The sequence below is a fragment of the Prunus dulcis genome, chromosome 6 (genome assembly GCF_902201215.1).
Source record: "Prunus dulcis chromosome 6, ALMONDv2, whole genome shotgun sequence".
Lineage (NCBI taxonomy): Eukaryota > Viridiplantae > Streptophyta > Magnoliopsida > Rosales > Rosaceae > Prunus > Prunus dulcis.
In genome coordinates, this window is record NC_047655.1 from 2,358,087 (window position 1) to 2,385,529 (window position 27,443).

General features: G+C 35.9%; 4 protein-coding genes across 8 annotated transcripts; 3 read left to right on the plus strand and 1 right to left on the minus strand.

The window, feature by feature from the left end:
- Positions 1-910: 910 nt before the first annotated feature.
- Positions 911-5,659, plus strand: LOC117630788 (KH domain-containing protein At5g56140). Of its 5 annotated transcripts, none has more exons than XR_004586255.1 (7): positions 911-1,206; positions 1,412-1,497; positions 3,224-3,369; positions 4,169-4,318; positions 4,397-4,574; positions 4,678-4,821; positions 4,975-5,659. XR_004586255.1 is itself a non-coding variant. In XM_034363564.1 (7 exons), exons 1-7 carry the CDS (start codon positions 1,079-1,081, stop codon positions 5,122-5,124), a joined length of 978 nt encoding a protein of 325 aa, XP_034219455.1. In that variant the 5' UTR covers positions 912-1,078; the 3' UTR covers positions 5,125-5,645. The 5 variants fall into 5 exon arrangements, 4 of the variants coding, with proteins under 4 accessions (XP_034219455.1, XP_034219456.1, XP_034219457.1 ...); XM_034363564.1 differs by having other exon boundaries at positions 912-1,206; positions 4,682-4,821; positions 4,975-5,645; XM_034363565.1 differs by having other exon boundaries at positions 912-1,206; positions 4,199-4,318; positions 4,682-4,821; positions 4,975-5,645.
- Positions 5,660-6,239: 580 nt separating this feature from the next.
- LOC117632628 (probable calcium-binding protein CML21) lies at positions 6,240-9,156 on the minus strand. Its single transcript, XM_034366169.1, has 5 exons — positions 8,651-9,156; positions 7,831-8,081; positions 7,318-7,520; positions 6,979-7,153; positions 6,240-6,606 (listed from the first exon to the last, which is right to left on the minus strand). The coding sequence occupies exons 2-5, from the start codon at positions 8,027-8,029 to the stop codon at positions 6,500-6,502; spliced, it is 684 nt and encodes a 227-aa protein (XP_034222060.1). The 5' UTR covers positions 8,030-8,081; positions 8,651-9,156; the 3' UTR covers positions 6,240-6,499.
- Positions 9,157-10,297: 1,141 nt separating this feature from the next.
- Positions 10,298-12,917, plus strand: LOC117630075 (ubiquitin-conjugating enzyme E2-17 kDa). Its single transcript, XM_034362813.1, has 5 exons — positions 10,298-10,473; positions 11,199-11,290; positions 11,949-12,076; positions 12,309-12,413; positions 12,515-12,917. The coding sequence occupies exons 2-5, from the start codon at positions 11,221-11,223 to the stop codon at positions 12,656-12,658; spliced, it is 447 nt and encodes a 148-aa protein (XP_034218704.1). The 5' UTR covers positions 10,298-10,473; positions 11,199-11,220; the 3' UTR covers positions 12,659-12,917.
- An 8,872-nt stretch (positions 12,918-21,789) lies between these two features.
- On the plus strand, positions 21,790-27,286 carry LOC117632034 (phosphatidylinositol/phosphatidylcholine transfer protein SFH13). Its single transcript, XM_034365402.1, has 15 exons — positions 21,790-22,124; positions 23,196-23,307; positions 23,525-23,828; positions 23,945-24,044; positions 24,336-24,602; positions 24,808-24,885; positions 24,963-25,067; positions 25,153-25,202; positions 25,286-25,385; positions 25,490-25,588; positions 25,678-25,791; positions 25,895-26,048; positions 26,219-26,604; positions 26,701-26,775; positions 27,010-27,286. Exons 2-15 carry the CDS (start codon positions 23,301-23,303, stop codon positions 27,028-27,030), a joined length of 1,860 nt encoding a protein of 619 aa, XP_034221293.1. The 5' UTR covers positions 21,790-22,124; positions 23,196-23,300; the 3' UTR covers positions 27,031-27,286.
- The last annotated feature ends 157 nt before the right edge of the window (positions 27,287-27,443 follow it).

The window sequence follows — 27,443 nt, forward strand, 5'->3', positions numbered from 1 at the left end:
GACCTTGATCCAATATTACTACGCATAAACATGATGAAATTTAATGGCAAAGAAGAATGTTTGTTCATTATTAATACTTGGTCAATTTGTCTTCATAGCTCATACAAAAGTGTACGTTACATTTGGATTAATTGGTCAAACCATACCAACCGCTAAGTTTATAATTGGGTTTCTTTCTTTCAAAGCATTATTGGGGAGGATGCTATTATTGCACATAAATTATGTTTTTAGTCAACATAATTGGCAGCAATTATTATATGTAATTTAGGAATATTGAAAATCAGAAAACTCATTGCCATACGAAACAGCGATGTCAAAGAATTGATAGGGCCATAAACAACAAATGTCGACATGCCAATGAAGATATGGGTCTAAATTGATCCACGTAGCCATCTCTCTAGGGTTCCAATTTTCATGGTTGAGAACTTGAGACTAAAGAGTCCATTGATGGCCAACCCCTCTCGCTCCATGGTCTATACTAGAGGTTTGGTATAATAATAAGACCTATTATTATTATAGGTTTCACACTAATCAGCCACCATTAAACATCTTAATTTTAATTTCCTAATAACACAAACTTGCATTTTTAGCCGAAATTCTGTGCACAAATAGATTTATCGACTAATCGAGAAAAAGTTTGCACATACCGAACAATCAATTCCCACCACAAATTAACAAATTTAATTTGTAAGACAATCTGAAATGTTACATTATCATATATCACATTTAGATAGACATATCAATCTCTATGGCATATAGAAGATTACTCATTAATGCATACCAAAAGAAATTACTTTCCAAATAATAGTAAAAAGAAAAGAAAAAAAAAAGTTACTGTGTAGTTAGTATAGTAGTAGTGGGGAAGGTAGAAAGTAAAAGGCAGTGTAAGTATAAATGAAAATCCACCGACGCTTAGACCTGGATTGAGAGATTTGAGAGACAGAGAGAGCGAGCGTCTGGTTGGGAATCGCGATCGTCCCACCAGCCGGCCCCAGACACACACAGAGTCCCCCCAGACTCAGAGACAGAGACGACCGGAAGAAGAAGACGACGATCGGACGGTTGAGGCGTTGTGGAAATGACGTCATCATCGGGCGGTGGAAGGTATATGTCGTACTCGCCGTCGCCGTCGGCACCTCACTCTCCTCACCTCTCCGGCCTTCGCTCCGCCTCATCCGTAGCTCTCGTCGCCGCCGAGCAAGAAAAGTATGTCGCGAGATCTGTTCTTAATTTATCGATTGCCTAGATTTCTTGTGAAGAAGAAAGCTTGAGCTTGATTGATTGATTTGTTGACTTTTATCAATTATCATCATCATCATCATAATAAATATCGTTATTTTTTGGCTTTTTTCTTTTTCTTTTTGCGAAGCATGATGTTGTATAATAATAGCTTTGCTCTCTGTGTTTCCAGATATCTATCTGAGTTACTTGCGGAGCGCCACAAACTCGGTCCATTTTTGCCTTTGCTACCGCATTGCTGCAGGTTAATAAACCAAGGTCAGTTTCGAACTTTGAATTCAGCTTGTTATTGTTTATCTAAAGTGCTTTTATGGGTACAATTGCAATGTTCAACTGTGAAGACTCTGCGATCAGTAACTGCTCAACCCGAATCAAACGATTCGAATAACTTCACTGGTTATATGAGGACATACCCTTTTCATCTAACATGATTATGCGAAGCAAACATTTACAAAACACTCAAAGTGGTGAAGCATAGTACTATTAGAAATTAATCACTGCTCAACTCACTTAATAGACTCGTAATTACTTTAACTTGGTTATATGTGCTAAGTTATTAGAGATGCTAATGATCCTGCTAATCAAATTTGTTGAGTTTAGTTTATGCACGCACTTCCTAATGATATGTAATGGATTACAAGGACAAGCAACTACTAAGTTGGGACTAATTGTCTCGTGATTTCATTTAGCTCGAGCTACATTGTATTGCATGCCTGTAGGCTGTATGTATTGAGAAATCCAATGAAGGATGCTGAGCTCATCTAAAAAATTCAGGGGTACTTTGTTTCATGGGGTAGAATTATCAAAACCATCACTTAGTGTATTGGTTTGGAATGCCAGTTCCAACTCAAAATTCGTAATTGTTGGAAAGTATTGAAGAGGTGTACATATCACAGGCAACTGGTTTGCATATGAAGAACAACAGGATTATAATGATTGTGTGTGCAATACCATTACTTCAATCCCTCCTTGATTATGTCTCTTCTAGCACCTAGTTCTTTCACATACCTCGGATGTAGGAAATAGGTTACCTTGTTTAGTCTGACTTGGAGTTCAATGTTTAGTTCTCGGTTTCTCTTATAGACCTTGTTTTTCTTATTTGTTTATACAAATGATGTTTTTTCCCGAAATAACTGTTGAAGAAATTTTTTTTTTTTTTAAGACCAAAAGGGAGGATAATAGTAAAATCTTGTGTTTATCGGTGGGAAAGATGCTGACATAACAAGCATTGGGTGTTTTCATTTTAATTAGAGGATAACAATTGATAAACCTGGCCGTCATATATAGAGTGATACTGCCAATGTGACTTGGTCTTTGGATGTTTATGGTGGGACCCTCCTTTTGCCAACCATCTCTCCTTTCTACGAACACAGATACCTAAAGACTACGAAATCACCTGTCCCAACCAAAAGGTGAACCTTTCTGAGGTAAAGGTTTTTGACTTGTAATCCAACATTAGCAAATTCATTCACCAAGTTCCTAGCTGAAGACATAGCTTGATCCATAAGTTTTTCTTTCTTTCTTTTTGCGAGGGCTTGTTGTTTGCTTCTTTATGGGTATTTGTTCTTTTGGTTTTCCTTCTCTCCGGGAGGAATCTAAATATTTTTGTTAGATTCGTAATATTGACATTGATTTCTCAGGTTTTAGCGGTTTTGGTGTTATCATATCAGGTGGTGATGTTTTGTGGATGTATATTCTTTTATGGGGTTTTGCCCCTCTATTAACTTGGGTTCTCGTGTATTCTTTTCTGATGGTGTTCATAACTATTGTTACAATTAATAGGCTTCCTTTCTTTATTAACTTTCTCATTACTTTGATGTTACAGTACTCTTTTGAAGTTAAATTTATTACATGGGGGAAACATTGATTTTAACTGACTCAGAAGAAAAATCCGTGTTGTCTCTCCATTTTGTGGTGACTGCTAACCTTATAACAAATGCTAACCGGTACATCTTATTCTTGAAAATTGACATTTTTGGAGCAGAAATATTGCGTGTAACTACACTGTTGGGGAATGCATCAGTTTTAGGTCAAAGTGGGCTTGAACATGCTAGCCCCCTGGCTTCTGGAGGAATGTTTTCAAATGGAGGTGCTGATGTGAACGGATGGGCTTCACGGTTTCAATCAGAAGTACGGATACTAACCATTAACTTAACATAACCTTATTTTCCATCTAATTTTACTGTCTTTTAGAAGCATTTCTGACACGGCTTTTACATTTCATGCTAACTCTTAACATTTGTTTAGGTGCCTGCAATTAATTTGCCATTTTGAGACAGGTAGTCTGAAGCTAACATCAACAACCAAATGATAATCAATTAGCTTTGCTTCTGGAATTCTACTTCAATTGATATGGTTCTCCATTTATTCTGACTTTGTCTGTTTGTTGAGAGAACATATTTCGAGTATATGACATATTATTAGATCTTACACTTGGCATGAGATGCAATTCCTAGTAGTAATACAGAGCATTGAAAAGAGTTTGTCCAATCTAAAGGAGATTATTGGACTCCTGGTTTTCCTGTGTAGAGTACTGACCCTTTGGTTATGTTTGTTAATTGAGTTTTCCTGACAACGCACAGCCATTTTTCATTATTAATATGGTGTTGAAACATTTCAGCTACTGAATGCCTCTGTATGCAAGAGGGATTGCAAAATGATATTATTGTTGGTAATGGTATTCATTTTATATTTACTGTCCTTCAACAGTCGTATATATCAGGAAATTTTCCGAGTTCCATTGTATCTGTTAAGGTGTACATTTTTCTCTCTGTTTAGTTATTTATTCCTTACATTCTTCAAAGCTGCAATGATGTATCCCTAATGAGTTTCTTTTTTAGGATCTTGGAGGTTCTTCGAGGACCAATATCTTATGTTCTCATATGTGTAGTGAAATATATAAATAACGGTTCCCTATATGTTATGTTAGGTTTTAACGTACTTGGATTCCACTGCTCAGATGTCAGGTTTATTACAGCCTTCACCAACACAAAACTGGCTTAATTCTCCAAGTAGCTCATCTGGTCTAATTGTTAAGCGAACAATCCGAGTGGATATTCCAGTGGACAAATATCCTAATGTATGGATGAACTGCTAGATCCTGTTAATTTCTCAATATATTTCTCTTTTGTTGTCTGACATCATTTTATTATTGCAGTATAACTTTGTTGGACGGTTGTTGGGCCCTAGGGGGAACTCTCTTAAACGAGTGGAAGCAACTACTGAGTGCCGTGTTCTGATTAGGGGCCGTGGTAGCATAAAGGATCCGACGAGGGTAATAATGAGACTTTTCTTCTTTGATGATTGCACTGATTTCACATTCATGCATACCAAAAGTATGAACATCTGTTGCGCTATGCTGTAAATGAGAATTTCCGTTTATTCAGTCCTCATTGTGAGGATCTAATGTTATTTCACTGTACTATTTTTGTTCTGAAGGAAGAAATGATGAGAGGAAAGCCAGGGTATGAACATTTGAACGAGCCTCTTCATATTCTGGTGGAGGCAGAACTACCAGTTGAAATTATTGATGCTCGTTTATCACAAGCACGTGAGGTACTTGAAGATTTACTCAGGCCTGTGGTATGTTCTCTCCTCTTATGTGGAAAAGGTTTTCCTCTTCCTGGCAAGTTAATTTTGTGAATTCTGCCTGCAAAACAGCAAAACTCTTGACCATGTTTTGGAATAATTTCGGCACTAATTGGGTTCCTTTTCCTTTTCAAAATATATTATTAGGATGAGTCTCAGGATTTCTACAAGAAACAGCAGCTGCGAGAGTTGGCAATGCTCAATGGTACACTTCGTGAAGAGGGTTCTCCAATGTCTGGTTCTGTGTCACCCTTCCACAACAGTCTTGGTATGAAGAGGGCCAAAACCAGGGGGTAGTGGATGCTCTTCTTGGAGGGCTCTCGGAGCTTGTTTGTTAATTTCTGCCACTAAACAGCAGTTTCCACGCCACAGGTGTTGCTGTGTCAGCCAATCCAACAACTGCCATCGGGGCACTGGCAACACCATTGTGTGCCAGTTCTAACTTGTTTCTATATCAAGTGTGTGTACCTACTGGTCGGGGGGAGGTTGACGTATCGCATAAACAGGGACAGTTTGATTTCGGGGGGTTTGCTTTTGTATGTTGCATTAGACAGTTTGGTCAGAGCATTTGCTCTCCAAGCCGGTCCTTATACTATTATAAGCATGTGATGACAGTTTTGTTACCGTCTTGGGGTTTCTGTGAGTAAGCTATGGCATGGTATGTATACGAATAGTGAGGCAAACATATGATCTACCCGAAGCATGTTGTCTGGGTTGGAGTATGTTGTACCATCTAGATTGAATTGGACTTGTTAAAAGAATTCTTTGTTTTGTTCTAGAGAGTCACTTTTCATGTTATTTGTTGCTTCTTGCTCTAACATTTCTGGTTGTCGTATTTGTCGTCAATGATGAGTTTTGTAATTTTAGTTCTGTTAAAGTTGCTCTGTGTATGTGTTTACAGGTCCAGACCGAAAAATAAGTGGTTGCATGTTACTAGAAGTTAAACAAATTGACTTGATGCACAGAGGCATATGGAGTTAGTAATATTTATTAAGCCTTTGCACAATTAGGGCTCGTTTGGTAGTGATTATATATAAGGCCAAAATCTCTTTTGGAGCTCTATATAATCACTTTTAAGTGATTTATAGAGATTCTCCACATAAGTGATTTTTGGCCTATCCAGAATCACTCCCAAACACTAACTCATAGGCTTCTAAAATTGGGAAATGATAGTATGTTTTTGGGGATGTCTTAAAACAATTGTGAAATAGTCGAAAATATTGCAGTTCAGTAAGATTCAAGGCATCTAAACCCCACCAATGCGGGGTTATCACAATAGTTGTGGCCGTCCCCTTTTTCCCCCGCTTGGCACTCAGGATCGAAACCCCTGGGTTTCCTTCCTCCCAATGTAACAAAAAACAAAAGGCATCTAAACCCCAACCTAAGATAGGAAAATCCTTTAACACAACACATCATCAAGTATTAAGTAAAATAAAGATTGCTGATAATAAGAGAAATTGGAACAAGTCTACATTTCCAACTATGTACATGGGGATCTCAGTGAAGGACTCATTGTAAAATTTTACATGCTCTATGTCAATTGGCCCATTATTGGAAAAGCAAATGAGACCTTGTTTTGGAACTTCCAGGACTTGATTATATAATATCAGCCACGGTAAAGCAGAGCCAACTGCATGGAGAAGCTAAAAGCTACCAAACCTTCTCTTCCTGCTCAGTCCTCATCCTCGTCCTCTAGATCGTCAATTCCGATCCATCGGGTAAATGCAAACAGAAACTCCTTGAAGTTCACCATTCCATTTTTGTCCCAGTCCATCTCTTCTGAAACAACAGAAAAGTGAGAGATTAATAAGGAAAGGGGTTCTCTCTACCAGATAACTTCAGACCATTTAACTAGATGAAGTAATTCCTATGAGATCACCATTATAGCTACGAACTAATAGAATCACAAGCTTCCATTTTCATCAAGTTACAAAAATTTCTCAGCAAATCATCCACGCAAATGCATACAGAAATACACAAACGATCCTTATGTAGCAAAGAAATGATTCATTCTAATGAATATAACGACCGTATATATTCACAAGTAAAAAGAATCCTTTACAAAGGAAACCATATGTTCTAGTATGCCATAATGTGTGTGTTTGTGTGGGTGTGTGTTGCTCTGAGATAGAGGGAGAAAGAGAGGCAGACCAAATCTTTTCATTGCTATTCGGCCAGAGGATCGTTCTCCTGTTGTAGTTTCATTAATGGCCTGGACCATTTCACTCTTGCTGACATAACCATCCTTGTTCTTATCCAAGAACACAAATGCGTCTACCAATGTTTCGAATGTCGCCTCCAGATCTGGCATTTCCATATGCAATTTCTAGGGAAGTCATGGAATACAAAGAGAACAAACAAATGAAGAGAAAAGAAAACTGGAAAATGTGGATTGCCACCCAGACAATTCCTCTATTTATGAATTGTTAAAGAGCAACAAATGGTAGCTAAAAAAGAATATGTAGAATAAAAGTTGTGTGTTTCGGATACAGTGTGAACGTCATTACTGTCATCCTTGAGAAGATATACTAGGCAAATAAGAACAATGAACTCATTAAACTTGATACCCATGTCCTCATTAATATCACATGCCTCAAAGAGATCACTGATTTCCTCATCTGTAAAAGAGACTTCCAGTTTATAAAAACATTTTTTCATCTCTTCTTGATCGATTGCACCATTTGAATCCTCATCTGTGAAGAAAAGAAAAAGAACAAACCTCTTAGCAGTTACCAATTACGTGGACAAGGAAAACAGAAGAAGAAAAAAGCATATTCTTTGGTGGAACATGTTAATGGAAGAAATATGCTTAACCTAGACTGTTCAAATCTAGGCAAAGCAAAATTGGTAGAGTGCCTTTATTATCAATGAAAACATTGATGCATGCCTATGTATTGTTTTGCTAAGGATCACAACATATAACTTTAAGCCTATATTTTTACTACATGTTTTACTTTGCAGATACATATTTAAGATACAATTGAATAAGAACTGGATTCACACCAAATTGCTCAAAAATAGCCTTGCACTTTCTTAAGCTTTCGTCAATCTTTCGAAACTTCAAGATGAGGCTGTCAAACGATTTCATAACACTTCCTTTAACTGCTCTGCGCTTCATAGCTTCAACCATTTTGGCCTCTAGCTTCGTTTCATGGATTGAAAACTGTCTAGGGGAATCGCCCTTTCCCAGTACAGCCCCCATTTTCAATTAATAAGACAAAATTGGGATGCAGGAGCGGATTTAACTAGTGTACCTGACCAGTTAAGTAAATGAACACTTCAGCTGATATTCGAACCGCTACTGCAAACTAATGCGATGAAGAAAACTAAGAATCAATTTCAATGAAAAGAACTGAATAAACAGATGAGCAACACTGTATGTGCAGCTCAATTCCAGCCTTCCGGCATCACATCATCGCACTTCGAATAAGATCAATTATGCCAGAAACCATCTAACATGCCATTGGTTTAGTGCCACTATAGATGCAATTATGCACTGACTAAGTAAAGTTAAACCATTTTCACCAACTTAAAGATTCAAAATTAGATAAAGCACAAATTGATTATACATACAATTCAAATTAAACAAAACATACAACAACTGGTTTGAATTGTTGAATCATATGACAACTTTTCACTCTCAAGTGATCCAAAAGGGACACAAGTCAACTACTTTTTCATTTCAATAGTAAATTGGCAACAATCCCATGCTTAGTTTATCAAATTCAAGAAGCTAACAAATTGATTAAGAATAAGAGAAATTAATGAAAGTATGAACTCTTACTATAAAAGAAATTATTTTAACCAATAGAAGAACACACACCAGAAAATTCCCAGGCTCTTTTTACTGAATGAAACTTGAAACTTATCAAAGATCAGAAGCGCCAAAGATCAGAAGCGCCAAGATGAACAAATCAAGAACCCTGAAACATGTAGAACAGAGAAATGTCTTCCTCTTGTTTGTGCCTGAAATTGATCATAAACCAAAGAAGCAGATAAAACCATCCAACAAATAAGAAAAAAGGAGAGGAAAAATGGAAGAGAGAGAAGGTATCAAAGTTTTGGTGCAGTTTCTTGGCGTTGCAAACAAAGATGCAAAGCCAAAGTACGAAGGGGGGAGTTTGGTTTGTTAGTCGGATGGGGTTGGCTTCATGTTTCTCCCTTTGGCTTCCGAACCAACATTTGTGCTCTACCCACCACGTATTGCTGTCCTTCTCCATCCATCTCCAAAATCGCTTTCAAATTTACAACAAATACCACCTTCGCTGACTTTTTAGAACAATATAACGAAAGACTGAAAAACTATTTTATAAACTCTATCCATATATTAAATGCACGAATGTGGAAAATACATAAAACCAACCACATATATTAAAGGGTGAGACCAAACTTCATTATCCAATAGTAAAAAAAAAAAAATACATAAAATTTGTAAAAAGTTGTAGTTGGAGCGGTTAAGAAGTTAACCTTCCAAAGATTATATTCGATTCTACTATACTTTAATATGCTTATATAAAATAATTATAAAGTTTCAAAATTAACAATCCTTAAGAAGGGACATATTTTATTTGTGGGAGTGATATTCTTAATCACCCTGGTTATAGACATTGTCATTAAAAGTAGCTGACATTTCAAACTCCGAGGAAGTCCACACCATACGTTTATTGTAGCATTGTTGTTTGTGCTCATATTAATTTCCAAAAGTAAGCTTACCTTCATGCTACCATGTGCCATTTTGAAGAAGTGCTAAGGTAGTTCTCGACACACACGAGTATGCACGTGATTCTTGATCATTAATGCATGTATGTAACAAAAAATGATAAATAATTAGAATTCATTCACGACATGTGCGCGAGTGATTAACTGTAATATTTTTTTTAATGATTTGATTGCTTGTAAAAACAAAACCTAATGATTTGTGAGTGTAGATGTAGTGATATACTATTTCTCATTATTAATTTGTGTGTGTACATGAGTATTTCTTTGGTACACACTCTCTTAAATTGTGGGTAGGATCCGATCCACTCTGTCAAATCTTATAATTGTTACATGGTAGGGGCCATACTTGTAAGAGAAAGCAGCTTCCAATCATAAGATGCTTTGGAATATTCGTATGCCACTAACGTTTCCCCAATCCTGAATAGTCTCAACTGGACAACAAGTTAACAACCATGAGCCATGTTTGTGGAGAAAAGAAAGAAGAAGAAGAATAGTTTTGAGGGCTATGGTTGAGTTGAGCCCACACTTTTGAGCTGACCCAAACTATTGGGTCTGAGAGTAAAGCCCTTGTAAATATTTCTATAAATTCTGTGGATATTTTAGCACAAAAAGAAAAGCTATTTAAGAAAAATATATTAGAGGCTTAAAACAAGAAAAATATATTTAATAATGAATAAGAAAAGGTGACAAATAAGAAGGTGCCGAACAGGGAGCTTACGTGGCGGAAATCAAATTCGTGTTTCACATGAAAACGCCCTCACTCACTCTGTCCTCTATATATAAAAGGCCAAACCCAAACCCAAACCCAAACCCAAACCCACTTCTGCGCGTCTCTCTCGCTGTACGGCTCTCAGTCGGGGAGTTTCTCTCTGACTCTCGAAGCTCAAGCTCCCAAACCCAAAACGAAAACCCTAATCCGATTTACCGGTGAGCCAAGCCCTACCATCTTCTCTTCGATTCACTAATTTGTTATTCTTTCTTTTCTTCTTTACCGTTTTGATTGTTGATTTGTGGAACAATTATCGGAGCAAATTTAGATTTTTAGGTTCTTAATTTTCGTTTGATTGTTGTGTTTGTTTCTATTTTTTGCTCATTTATTTTTGAAACGATGAATTTTTTTTAGTTATTTTTATGAATGAATTTAATTAAAGTGATGACTCTCAATAATTAGGCTTTTCGTATCTGAATAGATCGTCACGATGCCTTGGTTAGTTGTGAGTTTATCAATTTTGTAATGCTAAAATTTTCAAGTTTTAGAATTATGAACCCTAGGGTTGGTTCAGTAATAGTACTGAGATGGATAGATAAGGGTTTCGATGTGATATTGTGAGTTTGTGTAATTTAAGAAATCCTCCCGTTTTATTTTTTTAAATTAGGAACCCAATTTGTTTTAGGAGAATGGAGCATCTGTAGTGTTAAAATTTGTATGTATCTGGTGATGGGTGCGTTATTTTGCTCCTTATGCAAGCTATACTTTAGTGTCTCATCTGGATGGTGTAGGCTAATGGGCTTGTACTGTTTAATGAACTTTTCACTTTTCATCACAGAATTGAATTTAACACAGAATTTTCCTGTTTTCTTTTTTTGGTTGAGGAACCGCAGTCAGATGTGTAGAGTAATTTGTCTTAACGTTATTGTGTTTGACCTTGCAGCAAACTATTCTAGTATTTCATCATGGCCTCAAAGCGAATCAACAAGGAGTTGAAGGACCTTCAGAAAGACCCACCCGCATCCTGCAGTGCTGGTATTTTTTCTATTCTCTCATAATTTTCAAATCTTTATTTTGTTATGTATATTTTCCAGTCGGTTGGTATCTTGTACATGTGAAGTTTCACATTTACCAGTTATAGTTCCAGTGTTCATCTTTTCCCAGCTAGAATTTTTGTTGTGTCCTTGCATTTGATTCGTGGAGGTTATATGAAGAGAGTGTTCTCATTCATTATTGGCATAGAGAGGTCAGCTGACTATATGAAGGGAGTGTTCTCATTCATTATTGTGCATTGCTTGGTATCTTGGGCTGCTGGTTAAATGAGACTTTTAATGCTCTCTCCCTCTTGCCTTAGGTAAATGTGTTTGTTGTGGTATCAAAAATATTGTCTTCAGCAGTTTATTTTATTGTAAAGTCCTGATAGTTCCTTCGGGAAGGACCCGGTGCGACTGGTTAGTTTAATCAGAGATGTATGCGACTGGTTAGTGTTACCTTGCATTCTTCTGGTTGGGTGGATATATTGGTTGTTTTGAAATATTGTATGTAATTAATTATTTAACCACGTTTTTTTTTTTTGGTAAGAACTGGGGTTTAATGCAGAAGAGAAAAGAGGCATCAAGGTTTCACTATTGAAGTTTCTTACAAAATATTACTGTTTCAGTGTGGTTTACAATTAAGTTTTCCTTTTTTACAGGTCCTGTTGCTGATGATATGTTCCACTGGCAAGCGACTATTATGGGTCCAGCAGACAGCCCATTTGCTGGAGGTGTTTTTCTTGTATCCATTCACTTCCCACCTGATTACCCTTTCAAGCCACCCAAGGTATAATGGTATTTCCATGAAAAATTTGTTTTGTCAGTACTCTCCCAATGCAACCTAGAGCTTCCAGAACTTTTATCAAGCTGTTTTAGGCTTTTTGATTTTACTGCAGTTGTATTGGTGTAATTTTTTTATTTTTTTATTTTTTTATTTATTTTTTAATTTTTTCTGTTTCTCTAATTGTCCTTTGGGGTAATGATGTTCATAACACGCTCACTATTCTTGCATTCAATAGGTTGCCTTCAGGACAAAAGTCTACCATCCGAACATTAATAGCAATGGCAGTATCTGCCTTGACATCCTCAAAGAGCAGTGGAGCCCTGCCCTGACCATTTCCAAGGTAACATACTTGTCTTTTATTTGGATTTTTTTGTTCTCAGTGTTGTTCCATATTGATGCGCATTATTTATCAGCTAAATAAAAACGAAATACTTCTTGCAGGTACTTCTCTCCATATGCTCGCTGCTGACAGATCCAAACCCCGATGATCCTCTGGTGCCTGAGATTGCTCACATGTACAAGACTGATAGAGTGAAGTATGAGACAACTGCTCGATCCTGGACTCAGAAGTATGCCATGGGCTAGGGGCTCTTCTTCTGCCTGAGGAGGAGATCTATTATGCTTAAATGTTATTCTAATAGTAAATAAAAATAGATGTAAGAAGTGGAACTGGGTTTAAGGTACTTGTTCTTGTTTGGTCTGCTTATTGTCTCTTTGGTTCTGGAGATGGCCCTATATAGTTGGCCTTCTTTTAGCTGAGACAATGCTATTTCAATAGGTCGGTATAGTAATTGAAAGTTTGGTGGAAAATTTGTCTTTGTTATATGCATTTCTTATTTTGTTTGCGTGATGAGTCTCAGCTTTTATCTGATGTTGTATGTGCATGAGAAGGGGTCAAGTGTTTCGTCTGCATTTATTCATTTGAAATTTTGAAGCAATTTCAAATGTTTCAATCCCACGGGAGTTGCTGTAATGACGGGCCTATGATGTGGGGGTGAGCCGTTCGGATCACTATTAAGATAGGATTCCTTCATTGTAACGTCTCATTGCAGTCTCTGCAATCTCACGTTCACAAATCTCTGAAACTTCGGGCTACATTTCAACTTGAAGTGCATGTCTCAGATGTAAAAAGGTAGAAAATATAAAACAATTCTGAGACAATGCAAGGACATGTAGTTTGGGCCTTAAAATGTCATACGTCATGTCGTGGTTAGATTTAGCCCATTGTCACACCAGACCTTTTTGATTTGGTAGGGTTGAGGCATCTGGGCCTCAACATATTGTCCTTCCTCGTATAATTCTCCACTTCTTTGCCTTTTGTTTTCCTTGTTTTCCTTCCTTAAGAATGGAAAAACAATGTTGGGGGCGTGGTCAAAAGGCTGTGGGCACAGAGCACTTCACCAACCGGACCAAACAAGTGAAATCATATGGAGTTTGTACTGAAATCCAGAGGCCAGGGTGGGCCATTTTGCCGAGGCAATGTTTTGTTGGGTTCACTGTCCTTTTCTATTTGTTCCTTTGCTATCGCATATTTACCGTGAAGGGAAATTCTGTAATGTAAGGTAACGTTAAATGTTATTCACATGATCACCTAATATGTTTCAATTACATTAATCTGGCTTCTTTACAAAGATAAACCCGAGTGGGGATATACAAAAGTTAAGTAATCACAATATGTAAATCTCGTTTTGGTCACATAATATAATTAATTATAAGTTGATATTTTTTGATACTATACTCTAGAAATGTGAAATATGAACTTTTCCGTTTACACATAATATAACACGTAATCGTATTTCAATATCATACAATATATTCATGTACGTTGATGTGAGACATGGTCTTAGTTGCATATGTTACCCTGGTAATTGAAACTCAAAGCCAAACCCTAAACTTTTTAGTTTTTAGTTTTCAGTATCTTGCGCAGCTGTTACATGTTGGCCTCTAATGACAGTGTGAAAACAAATGTCTGCATGAATGGGACCCATGAACACTCATCCACCCTAATTTATGGCATGTTTCTTCCACCACACCTTTGCTTGCTTTTTGCTGTCTCCCTCTCTCGTATCGTATTATTTATCTTTCTTCTCTCCAAGTAAACCAAGCACTGCAAAGGAACATGGGTCTCCATATATTTTTTTCCAAATGCTGTAAAAGTTTCAGCCAAAAGAAATGGGGGGAGGGGGCAGAAGTGACTTAAGGACAAGGACCCCTTTTTTTGGGTAAAATTTACTATTGGCTCTCAATGGGTCCAAGACAAAACCTAAAGAATGCATGCAGTTTGGCACTTCTGAAATATTTATTCATGCAGTTTGGCTCTTTCCACAGTGCATGAAGTGAAGGCACATGGCTATGATTGCTTGCTTGCTTGCTTTTCTTAAAACTTAAACGAATTCACCAACGGTTGCAAGTTGAGAGCCATCATGTTATAAGGACAATGATAAGGTACTTTATTTACTGCTGACCAAAAAAATATAATTCATTTATCATTTATTATTATCACTTAATATATAACTTGTAATTTAAGTTAATGATCCTCTAAAAGAAATTAGATATGATTAAATTCGAAGTATTTCACTTTAAATTATTTTTAAACAATTACTTTTGATAGGGTTTAGGGTTTTGGTGTTTGAAGTAAAGAACATAGTTAGGTATTTATAAATAAATAAAATTCAGAATTTTTTTAATTTTTTTTTCCTTTTTTTTCAATTTTTTATTATTTTAATTAGCAGCTGATGTCATTATGTCACTTGCCCAAACAGCAGCATGAGCTGGATTTGCCTGTGAGTTTGCTTGGATTGGTGGGCCCCACACTTTGCCCGGGATTGCCTTTGTGCGCTAGAATTGTCACGTGGGCCTAGGCCCTCTCCTGCCCAGACTTCCCCTTGCCGCTGAAAATGCCTTATGTATCATAATATACCTCTATTAATTCTACTTGTATTTTCTATTTCGGGCGCTAACTTCTGCACATACAGCAAGTAAAACAATTTGGTGTATCTTCAATAAGGAAGGAAATTATTGTTGTTATTCCTATTGGCATAGTGCACGAGCGATTAACGTTTTCCTTTCTTTCAAAGTGAGAAAAGGCATTTGACCCCAAAAAAAAGGGTGAGAAAATGTTAGGGGTAGTCCCAAAGTTCTTAACCAATGAATGTACATTGACTTGAAAGAAAGTATCTTGTCGTAGCAAAAGCTGTTGGTCAAGATTTTGATGTCGGCGCGTAGGATACTCATCATCTACTATACTCTAATGTACGTGTATTATTTTGAGGCCACACTGTATTCTATATTTAATTAAATTAATTAATTAGTATTATTCTGAGAGAAAAGAAAAGACAAAGGAGAGAGGAGAGCGTGCCAAGCTTTTGTAAAAGAGATGCTTATTTTATATAACATCTTCTCAATTTCCAAGTAAATGCGACTCATCCGTTGCCAAATTGTACTTTAGGTTGGGTTTTTTTGTTTTCTTTTCAGTCTTTTAGGAATTTTTTTTAAAATAAGGTAGTACTATTTTCTTTTTATGAACTCACGTAATGTTTAATTAGATTGTTTACCGTATATAAGTTTAGAGAGAGAGAGAGAGAGAGAGAGAGAGAGAGAGAGAGAGAGAGAGAGAAGTTTGTTTAATATGAAAGATGGCGGGTTAACTTAGAGTCAAACAAAATATTATACAAATGAAGAAGATTGACCAGAATGTGAGTGTGGGATATAAAATTTTTAAAAAAATGAGAAAACCAAAGCAAATGATGAGTATATAATATATAATATCTTAGAACAGAATTAAGATGGAAGATTGAGTGAATGATTAAATAATGAATGAATAGGAAGTGGAAGGAGAAGGGGAATGCCAAACAAATGAAATGATTTTCGTTTCATGAGACGAGCCCACTAAAGATATGGCGAGAACCAGGGGAGCCAAAGGCAGCAGCAGCACAGCAGGCACAAGCATCAACTCTCCCTCTCTCTCTCTCTCTCTCTGTCTGAGTACCCAACAGATACAGAGATAGGGATAGATATGAGATATGATTATATCTTTGTGCATGCGGCTGGCTATGTAGGTCACAGCTAGCTACATAGCTATATAGAAAGTGTGGTCTAAAACATAGCAAAAAGCTCGATATGCAGGAGGACAGGGCGTCAGAAAAACTACAGAGAATCACGGGCTTCCCTTTATTTGCTTTTGATCTTTTTCTTTTGGGTAGCTAAAGATAAAGAAAAGAAGAAAAGAATGTGTTGATTATAAAAACAAAAGAGTTACTAGGGAGTGAGAAACAAGGACGTATCAATCACAAAATGAAAATTGAGAAAGAGAGAATGTGATTCTCTCTGCAACGAAATCTTGATGGGAAGAGAGAGAGAGAGAAGGGGAGAAAGTATCCATTCATTGTCGATTTCTTTGAGGGTACCTTGGAATTTCTGGAGGGTATTTCATTTACGATGCTGACACTCGTTAGGACAAGACAGCCATGCAGTAGAGAGAGAGAGAGAGAGAGAGAGAGAGAGAGAGAGGACATGGTACTGGTGAAAGCTTGACTTGGCCTAAAACATGAAGCTAGTAGTAGGGTGCAATGCGTTATGTTATTTATGGGGACTAGGGAGAGAGAGAGAGAGAGAGAGAGAGAGAGAGAGAGAGATTCAAGTAATGAAAGTGACCTATAACTGGCAACACCTTTTATTTCTATTCTTTTTTCTTGAAACCGACCTCTCTCCCTACCGACGCCTACTGAGATGAGCAGTACTATGCTATGTGGTCTTCAATAGTACCAACGAATTAACCAGAAACTAGAAAATATCCCCTCCCCATCCATCTTCCATTGGAATTTCAAAAGTACCAACTAGCATTGGATCTAATGATATTTATCTTTACTTAGTTAGAGGAGATCTCTTATTCGACTCACGTAGATAACAATGACGATAGTTCGATACTTAGTTGCTTATGATTAATCTTATTATTGTGATGTAGCCTTATTATGAGTGTATTAGGTCTTTTTTTTATTATCAAATATTTTAAGAATATTGGATATATCCAGTTGTTTTTTAAAGGGAGATTCAAAGTCAAATGTTGCAATGTGGTGGTAAGTTGTAACAACAAAATAGAGCTAATGGTGGGAACCCTTAGCATATGTAAAGTGGTTAAGCTTTACGGGATTGCAGTAAATGGGATATTCATTGAAATGTCACTTGAACTTATACCTTAGTTTCAATTTGTCACATGAAAAAAAAAATTAAGTGAAATGTCATCTGAATTTTTCAAAATCCATGATTTGTCACCTAACTTTAATATCATCCAATTTTCCAACTATTTTCAAGGGTATTTTAGTCTTTTTATTTTCAAGAGTATTTTAAAAATGGAAAGATCATTATAAAAAAATAATGAAAAGACCCTTGAAAATTATAAAAATTATATATCTTTTCACCTTTAACCCCTAGCCATTTTTGCATTTAAGATTTATTTTTTTAATAATAATTTTTTTCATTTAAAAAATATCCTTGAAAATGAAAAGACTAAAATACCTTTGAAAATAAATGGAAAATTGGATGATGTTAAACTCAGGTGACAAATCATGGATTTTGAAAAATTCAGGTGACATTTCACTTAAATTTTTATTTCAGGTGACAAATTGAAACTAAAGTATAAGTTCAGGTGACATTTCAACAAAATATATTCAGTCAATCTCATTTATGTGTATAACGTATCGGTAAAGATTAGGTATGCCAATCAAAGGTTGGGAGTTTCTTGTAGATAAAATAAGCATGTATATATATTTGGGGACGCCTTTTAGGGTCTCTTATAAAAAAAAAAAAAAAAATTCAATGATCCAAACAGTTTATTTTTCAAATCTTTATTCATAGATCATCCTTTAAAAAAAATCATGCAAATTGAAAATCATTAAGGCATATAATTGGGATTTGGACGAACATGGTGCTTCAAGAAAAACTACAATAATAATCATATAATTAAGTGGTTAAATAGTTTTGGATTCAAATGATTTTTTTTTTCTTTCCAGAGATGATCTTTAATTGAATATCTAAAAACTAGATAGTTCGAATTACTGAAACACAATACGTGGTGGACTCTATAAGAGTGTATAAAAATTATTAGTTCAATATCGTTGATGCATGTACGCATCACTGTGAAATCTACGTATATTAACATATTGACGGTGGCTCTCGTAGTCAGTAGTTTTTTTAGTAGCTAGAATATGCAAATATACATTACTCTTTTTTTTTGTCCCAATATACTGACTAGTGGGTAATCACAAAGCACTATTAAGTGGAGACTGTTGATATCTAATCCCACAATCCCTAGGGTGACCTCTCGCCAAATATATGCATTTTCTAATCAACTGATCGATCTCAAAAGATTTCGTGTAATGTAATTTCACCAAATGGGTAGATGGCTCAAATTCAAATATGTGCAAATGGATTGTTAAAGGGGAACGGAACACAGATTGCGTAGGGCAGTGGGATTGATAAAGAAAACACAAAACGATTTTGTAAATCACGTTTTGGATTGACTTTGCTTTCTTGTTGCATTTACGTGATGGTTTGCACTCACTATATCCCATATTCAAAATATGAGTGGCCTTTTTTTGATATTGGGTTTTAGTGGCTTGTGAAATGTGATGACTCAATATCCCATGAAGATGACCTAATCGATCTCAATTCTAGATCGATCTTACGTACCCACCAAACAATACGAATAGCTTTTGTCAAGATTAATCTTCTTTTTACATCATGGAAAATGAGAGGTCGGGTTGATGAGACATATCACAATTATGCAACATTCCTCTTTACCAATCATTCAAGTCAAAAATGATTTCTACCTAGAAAACAAAAAATAATAAATCTAGGGTTCATTTGATAACCATTTCAATCTTAAATGGTAGATGAGATGGGAGAATGGGAGAGAGAAGTAACAAAAGTGAAAACAAAAATCAAAAATTGAAATCTATTTGAAATTGTTTTCATTTTCACTTATGTTATTTCTCTCTCCCATTCTCCCTTCGCATCCTCTCTATCAATCTCACACTCACTCCCATTCTCACTCTCATTTTCCTCTATACTCTAACGCAAAAAATAAAAACTAAATACTAAAAATTAAAAACAAAATGATTATCAAACGGGCCATAGACATAGACAATGATATATGTTTATGCTTGTTTTGGCCTAGCCGATCGACATACCTCACACATTGCATCTATACAACAAGAAACCTTTTCCTAACGTAGAAAATTTGATAAGTTACCTCTTACACAAGGATTTGTCTTTTAATATTTGCAACCACATTAGTAATTAGTGAAAAACCAAATAAATGTTGCAGACGTAATCCAAGTTAGGTGAATTACGTGAATCTCAACAATCAAAAACTTAGCATGCCAATCTTTACATTATATGAGGTTGAATTCAAGTTCTCACTTTTTCTTCTAGAACGTTCAGTAGAATACTCAAAACACAGTCATGCTAGCGCTTCTAGGTGGGATAGAGTTTGCCGTGTCACTGTCAACTTCTTCCAAGTTAACTCATGGTTACAAAAGGATGATAATCTCACTCAAATCTTGGTTAGCTTTTATTTTTCCCCATTAATATGGTACCAATATTCCACAACTCTCACTAATTAGGTTTTAGCTTTTTAAAACTGTTTTGGTTTTCATGAACTATAGAACTTGTTTGGTGGGGAGGACTAGACTAGACTAGAAAAATGTCACATTTCATGTGCATTGAAGACATAATATGAATACGTTAACTTGGAGGAAGAATGTGGACTGTTTATAAGACGTTGATGATCCCCTCTAATGCCCTTGAAATTAGTGGGATTATAAGGATAACTTTTAGTCATTAACCTCTTATGGATAGTCCACCGTCATCCTCTAAATTATGCATTGATTTTGCACATAAAATATAGAAATTTTGCTAGTCTAGTCCTCTTTAACAAACGAAATCTAAGTGGAAGAAGATGATGACTGTAAACTAACAACTCTGTATCTTTTTTTTTTTCTTCTTGAAAAGTATATCTACCCTAATAGTAATTTTTTTGGGTGTCAAATCTAGCATATAATAGTATAGTGAATTAGGAAATCTTTTTATTCAAGAGATATTGGAGGGGAATTTGTACACAATAGCTTAAGTACATGATTAACTTCTCTTAACGTTTTTCTACAAGTCCCTTGCAAGAATTACGAACTTAGCATCATAGGAAAAATAAATCAAATTATAGTTAATTGGAAAAATAAAATAAATTGTAGTGGCTAAATTATGGTATTAAATGGTCCATTCAGAGGTTGTCGACATACATGGACACACAATATTCACCTTCTTAAAATATCCAACACTTTTGGAGTGAACTTTTGTTTTTGTTTTTTTGGACTGAATTAATTCAAGTGATGGTGGTAGCAAGGCAACACAAGATGCTTGTGATGAGATCATGTCATGAGAGATGACAGGTCTCCATCATCCATCATCCATCATCCATGGTGGGGTGGGGGGCTAACCTAATTAATTTCAAACCCTAGGTGGCCGTTGTAAATTCACTTCAACAATAGTTGTGTGAGTAAATCATGCCAACAGTACGGTGCGTATAGTCACCATAGAAACAGTAGGGTTTGGTGGAAGTGTCGTCTTTGTTGCTGTTAACCCTAAATTTTTAACCACCATCAACTAACTCTACAGAATTCGAGTGTTTTGGTTCAACATCCTCCTCTCCTACGACTGCTGTTATTTAATAAATGACTATCAAAAACATTAATTATCGGTTTGGAATTTCTGAACCACACGATTGACTGACAAATCATCGACCCATCACTCATATCAGGAATCAATGATCATGATGAGACCGTACTAACTAATAAGCTGACACTACAAAATTCGTGCCAACAAACAAAACCTACTTTTTATTTATTTATTTATATTTTTGGGTTACAGCAAACAAACCTACTATTTTGGTCGTATGGGAAACCGTTTCCTAATTTTAGTTGACCTTTTCTTATGCACCCAATTTCGTTGACTTGGAAATTAGTAACTTCGGCCAGTAAATTAAATTCTCAATTAAAAAAACTTATCTTTGTTTAATCCATTTTGGCTGTATTTATAGCCCATAAACAAATGGGAGAGGTTTTTTTTTTTCTAAACGCGTGAATGAAAAACGCTTTAATTTACTTTATAGTTTATAGTACGTTTTGCTTCAATAAATGTACACGTACGTTTATATTTTTTTAATTTCATTTTCTTATCAAGTGGAATGAATGGAACGTAAATTTACCTAAAATGTCTAAAATAATTAATGTCATTGAATCGTAAATTTTTTTACTCAAATTTTCTAGACTTTACAGTTCTAATTCTTTTCGTATGTATCATAAGTCGAATAATCTTTTAATTCGCAATCGAAAAAGTTTACAATTTAATAAAACAGGTGATTTGATGTAATTCCCCAATATCATAATTAGCTAATAAGTAGCATAGTTTAAATAAAACACTGTATAGATAAATATAAAAATAAATATAAATATAAATAAAAAGTAAGAACGAAACGAATCGAACAAGCAAAAGAGCATAACTTTGCTTTATCCGACTCCAATCACCACCGTCAATCCAATTTTGCCGCAACCTCCCCTAAATACAATTAATTAAAAAAATGAAAATGAAAGCAGAAACTGCCACGTATGCAAATCTGAGGGGACAGCGGTGCCAAATAAGCGAATTAAAGGCCATAAATAAATAATAAAAAAGAAGAAGAAGAAAATGAATAAAGAGGGAGAAGGAAAATAAAAAGAGAGAGGAGAGAGGACAGCTGGGGAAAGGAGAAGGAGAGAGCTCTCTCTTCCGAATTGTGAATTTTGTTGCTTTTCGTTTCTTTCTGCTAATCCATCCTATTATAAACTCATTCAGCTGTTCCTTAAATTTTCTCGAGAAAATTCCCGATTTTTTATCGGGAAAATCTCCTACCGACTTTCTTTTTTATCCGTTTATCACTCCGTCTCTGTTTCTGGATAGATTCTCTGCGCCCGAATCGATGACCTAAGCTTCTCGGATGGTGATCCAGCTTTCAATCTAGGTTTTTTTGTTTCCACTTCTCTTAAATTTTCTTTCTTTTTTGGAAATTAGAATATCAATATGTTTGTATTTTTGGATTTTGGAGTGTACGTTTGGTTTTGTGGAAAATTTACGTAGAGTTACGATGTGATCCGAACGTGGCTTATCGGCATTGGTGAGATTTAATGCGTTTTGGGGATTTAGGAGCGTTGAGAAGGTGTAAATGCGAGAGCTTGATGGTTCAGATGCTCAAATAGATTTTAACGGTTTCACTGTTCTCACAAACTCATAAGTTTCAGAGCTCCTGGAATTGAGTTGCTTAATGGGGTTTCCCTTTTCAGTTCTTTCATTAATCACCTGAAGTGAGAGAGATTCCTTTTCGACTGGTTTTCGGAAATCAGGTTGCTTGTTGTGGTTTTTGTTAAAATTAATGGAAACAGAAAAGTGAAATCCGTCAAAGGTGGCAAATTTGGATACGATGAGATTGGGAATCTGCTTGTTCTGAAGATAGAGGAAAATGGGGTGTCTGTAGTTTGGAGAATTTAGCTGCTTCAGATCTATCTACCTTTTCAAGGGTTATGTATTGAATTTTAAAGTTTGTTTGGTGAGCCTACAGGCGTTGGAAAGTGACTTTTATTTGCAAGGTTTAATTATGCGGAAAATGACTCACTAATTAGTGGAACATAGGTTATTCGGTTCAAGGGAGGCCTAATAGTGATAAGGTTTCATGGGAATGTGAAATTGTGGGGTAGGAATTCACAGGGAAAGTACCAGAATACAATGCAGTTGTTTCCTTTTCTCATTTTTACCAAATGCAGCCAAGACCTGGTGATTTACATTTAGATAGTTATTCAGGTTTATTATTCTGATTTTTTTTTATATTATTTGGTTCCATGGGGGTTTACTTGTTCTGATCTTGATGGTTTGGAGGACTTGATTTGGTTGTGTGCGCATTTAAATTAGTTAATCATATTTCATCTTCTGTCCTACTAAAGAATGAAGTCAGTCACTTCACTTCTGCTTTAATTCTGTATAATGAAGAGATGATTATGTCTTACCTTTGAATCCTAAGTCGTTGCTTATCTTTTTACAGTATATGGGCACATGCATGCTGTAGAGTTTACTGTGGATTTGCTTTCTTGCTCAGAAAAATTAGTGTCAAGCAACTCGGAAGATCTTCCTTCTGCATAGGACTAACATGTCAGGTATGCTTTTGGTCCACAAGCTTGATATATTTTTTTTCTGGTGGAAGAACAATTTTACTCAACACAATGTGTTAGTTCAAGGGAATGTGATGATTGTTTCATTGGAAAATGCAAATTCGAGATAAATTTTGCATAGGAAAAGAATATTTGAAAACAACGGGGTATCGGAAAAAGTTCATAATTATGATCTTTGACTGTGTACATTTGTTCACTTTAGGCCTAGAAGGGCTGGAAGCTTGTGATGAAATTCGAGATAGAAGGTTAGACTTTGAGAATTCTGAAGAGGAGAGACGACGATCAAGGATTTGCAACCTCAAGAAGAAGGCGATAAATGCTTCAAGCAAGTTTACTCACTCTCTTAAGAAAAGGGGAAAAAGGAAAATTGATTACCGGGTTCCATCAGTTTCCATAGAAGATGTACGTGATGAAAAAGAGGAGAGTGCTGTCCAAGAATTGCGTCAAAGACTCCTTGACATGGACTTGTTGCCAGCGAGGCATGATGACTACCATACTTTGTTGAGGTCAGCCAATGCCTCAATATATCTGTGTTTCATTAACATTGTGACTAATTATCAGCTGAAAATTCAGATTTACTGCATAGTAAGCTTAATGTTATCTTTTTCCCCATCTAATGTAGATTTTTGAAAGCTAGAGACCTTAACATTGAAAAAACAATCCATTTGTGGGAAGAAATGCTTAAATGGAGAAAAGAATTTGGAACAGACACCATTTTGGAGGTAAGGATGTTAATTTTTGTTACTAATGATGTATCTATTGATGTAATAATAGACTGGATAAGTTTTTAGTGTGCTAGGGAAGAGGAATTGTTCATTAACTCAAATTTAGTTGGAAGCAAAAAGTTAGTTAAACTAATCTAAGACCTTGAAACTGATAGTCAATCTTTGGCCGGTTAATTCATTAACATCTGAATTAAAACAGGCCCTGGAATAATGTCGTATATTTACAGTACGAACTTTTAATATATATATTCCTTAGTTCTAACACCTTTTCATAATAATCAATTGAAGGATTTCGAATTTGAAGAGCTCGATGAAGTATTGCAATATTACCCTCAAGGGTACCATGGGGTTGATAAAGAAGGCAGACCGGTTTACATAGAAAGGCTAGGAAAAGCTCATCCAAGTAGGCTTATGCAAATCACCAGTATAGAGCGATACTTAAAGTATCATGTCCAAGAATTTGAGAGAGCTCTACAGGAGAAATTCCCTGCTTGTTCAATTGCAGCAAAGAGACAGATCTGTTCAACAACAACTATACTTGATGTACAAGGCTTGGTATGCTAACCTCTTCACTCTGATGCATTTATAAAATAATGTTGCTTTTCTACCTATAATGCATTTCCTTTAAGCATAGAACCCCCATTTTTCTAATTTGATACTCGTAGGATCTTAAAATATTTGTACGAGTTTGGTACTTCCATAGCTGCTATTGTGAATTTGCGGAATTTGAATTAGAAATTTGATGTTATGTGAAATACAGGGCATGAAAAATTTCACAAGGACTGCTGCGAATCTCTTGGGTGCCATGACAAAGATAGACACCAATTACTACCCTGAGGTAGCTGAACTTTGGTTCAAGCAATTATATGTTGTTATAAAATGCTGTTTGTGATCTAACTGTTTTGCAATATATAGACATTACACCGAATGTACATTGTCAATGCTGGCCCTGGATTTAAGAAGATGCTTTGGCCTGCAGCACAGAAATTTCTTGATGTAAAGACTATTGCAAAGATACAGGTAAAGGATATTATTCGGGCCTGTGGCATCTAGTTTTCCTTTCTCTTGCAGCCTTGATTTTTGTATTAACTGTCTTAAAATCCAGGTTCTGGAACCCAAATTTTTGTCTAAACTACTGGAAGTTATTGATTCAAGGTATGTTTGCATTATACTATCTGCAATGTTTTCCTTGGCACTTGACAGTACCCATCATCTCATTGTTACACATCTCCTTTCAGTCAGTTGCCAGACTTCCTGGGCGGATCATGTACATGTTCTGCTGAAGGAGGCTGCCTTAAGTCAAATAAAGGTCCATGGAATGACATAGAGATAATGAAGGTTATTACCTTTCTTTTTTCTTATTGAATTGTATAGTGGTTTTAGGCTTGAATCACTTTATTGAATTGATTCGTGAAGATTAACCTAAGGTCTCTAATTTGTAGCTTCTGCATGCTGCTGAAGCAACATTTGTGAGGGAAATCACCAGAGTGTCTAATGAACAGCAGAAACTTAACTCTTATATTCAAATACGCCCACTGAAGGTTAGTTCAGAATTGTTATTTGTGGTACTTTCTCTTACTGGTTCAGATAATGATGCATCCATCATTCCATTCTTGTTCTTTTTAACCAGGGCAGAACAAGTGATACATCAATTGTAGAATCGGCATCAGATAATGATGATCCTTGTTCTTCGCTAGGACGAAGGAGTTCTACGTTTCCTCCTTTGGACGCACTTAACGAAGAAGTGAGTTTTGAGATTTATTTTCTTTGTGATTTGTGTGGTTCCATATATGTACTGCATACATATGTTGGTGTGTGTTTTGATTAATTTGTTTATGCACGTGAAGGCATCAGATCCAAATGCTTACTACAGCTGTGATGATAATTTGCCTCTGGTTGAGAAAGCTGTAACAAGTGATCAAGGAGTGGGACATCGTCAGGGTCAATCACTTAATCATAGCATGGAAAATGTTTCTCGTGAGGCAACATCAAATTCAGAAGGTAAATACTATTACTAACTTATTTTCATTTAGTTTTGCTAAAAGTTTTATTTTCAACTTTTACAAATGTACAAATTGTTATTACCGCTTACTCGTACTTCAGCTATCAGCTGTTGTTTCCTTGTCAACCCTACCTTTTAGCTTATGTTCTAAATTCATGGATCTTTTCAGGTAGTTCAGTTAACTTTCGGCATAACATTGTTAAGGACCAAATTGAGAGGAGGGACTTCTCTCGTGTGGCAAGAATGCTAATATCTTTCCTGGTCAGAGTAATACCATTTTCTCATATTCTACGATTTGAATTTTGGGGAAGGAAGAACAACATTTACCCATCTAATTTGGTGGAAAGCAACACACATAGCCAGTCACCAACACCTGAAGCTGTGAATGAAGAAGACTATGTCCTCCCATGTTTACAGCGTCTTCAACAGCTAGAAAAGGTATACGAGGACCTTAACAACAAGCCTGCTGCGATTCCTTTAGAGAAGGAGCGAATGTTGATGGACTCTTTGGACAGGATAAAGTCTGTTGAACATGATCTTGAGCAAACAAAAAGAGTATGCTATGTAACTGTGACTACTTTTAGTCATTTGATTATTGAACTCTTAATAGCATAGATAACAATAATTTTCACTTGAATGTTATTGTTACAGGTACTGCATTCTGCAGTGGTAAAGCAACTAGAGATTGCTAGGTTGCTGGATAATCTGCAGGAATCTAAATTTCGTGTAAGTCTCTTAGCAAAAACTGCAGTAACTTGGAACATCATTAAGTCTTCTATGGGGAATTTTGTTCATCGTAATATGATCAATATGAACATATGATATAGTCACAGGGGTCTAGCAATAGATAAGTAGTGAAAGAAGCGTTTTCTAATCATAGCGCTTAAAACCTGATGTTCATATTATAAATTATAGTTATGTTGAGCTGAATCTGACATTGGGGATGCTTTTTTGATGCAGCAGAAGAGACCGTTTTGTTGAACAGGTAACGACTCATAGTAGAACAAGCTACATGCGTGGATCTATGTTAAAGAAGTATGATAATGTACACACTCGGAAGAGGCAGAAGGATAGATTTTCTCCTCCCTCCCACCCCTTTTTTTTTTTCCCTTCTTTTTTGAAATTTCCTGTCTATCAAGCTACATGGGCTGTAACCTTTTTGCTGCTTTGAAACAGAACAGTGCAGAGATGAACCAAAAAAAAAAAAAAAAAAGGAAAAAAAAAAAATTAATGAAATCTTGTATAATTCGGCTTAACTTGTTTTCGTTTTGTGAGAAAAAAAATGCAAGGTCTTCTACTCTTCTTAGATCAGATCCATTGCCATGTATGTAAAGAAAATTTCAATATTCACTCAGAGATGAACTAATTATATTTCAGAGTAAGAGCCCCACTGG

Coding starts and splice junctions, on each gene's coding strand:
- LOC117630788 (XM_034363564.1), top strand. CDS start 1,079: ATGACGTCATCATCGGGCGGTGGAAGGTATATGTCGTACTCGCCGTCG. Junction 1,207..1,411: donor GTCGCCGCCGAGCAAGAAAA/GTATGTCGCGAG, acceptor CTGTGTTTCCAG/ATATCTATCTGAGTTACTTG. Junction 4,822..4,974: donor AAGATTTACTCAGGCCTGTG/GTATGTTCTCTC, acceptor ATATATTATTAG/GATGAGTCTCAGGATTTCTA.
- LOC117632628 (XM_034366169.1), bottom strand. CDS start 8,029: ATGGGGGCTGTACTGGGAAAGGGCGATTCCCCTAGACAGTTTTCAATC. Junction 7,521..7,830: donor GGCTATTTTTGAGCAATTTG/GTGTGAATCCAG, acceptor TTTTCTTCACAG/ATGAGGATTCAAATGGTGCA. Junction 6,607..6,978: donor AATAGCAATGAAAAGATTTG/GTCTGCCTCTCT, acceptor CTGTTGTTTCAG/AAGAGATGGACTGGGACAAA.
- LOC117630075 (XM_034362813.1), top strand. CDS start 11,221: ATGGCCTCAAAGCGAATCAACAAGGAGTTGAAGGACCTTCAGAAAGAC. Junction 11,291..11,948: donor ACCCGCATCCTGCAGTGCTG/GTATTTTTTCTA, acceptor CCTTTTTTACAG/GTCCTGTTGCTGATGATATG. Junction 12,414..12,514: donor CTGCCCTGACCATTTCCAAG/GTAACATACTTG, acceptor TACTTCTTGCAG/GTACTTCTCTCCATATGCTC.
- LOC117632034 (XM_034365402.1), top strand. Junction 25,068..25,152: donor AGACTATTGCAAAGATACAG/GTAAAGGATATT, acceptor CTTAAAATCCAG/GTTCTGGAACCCAAATTTTT. Junction 26,776..27,009: donor TGCAGGAATCTAAATTTCGT/GTAAGTCTCTTA, acceptor TTTTTGATGCAG/CAGAAGAGACCGTTTTGTTG.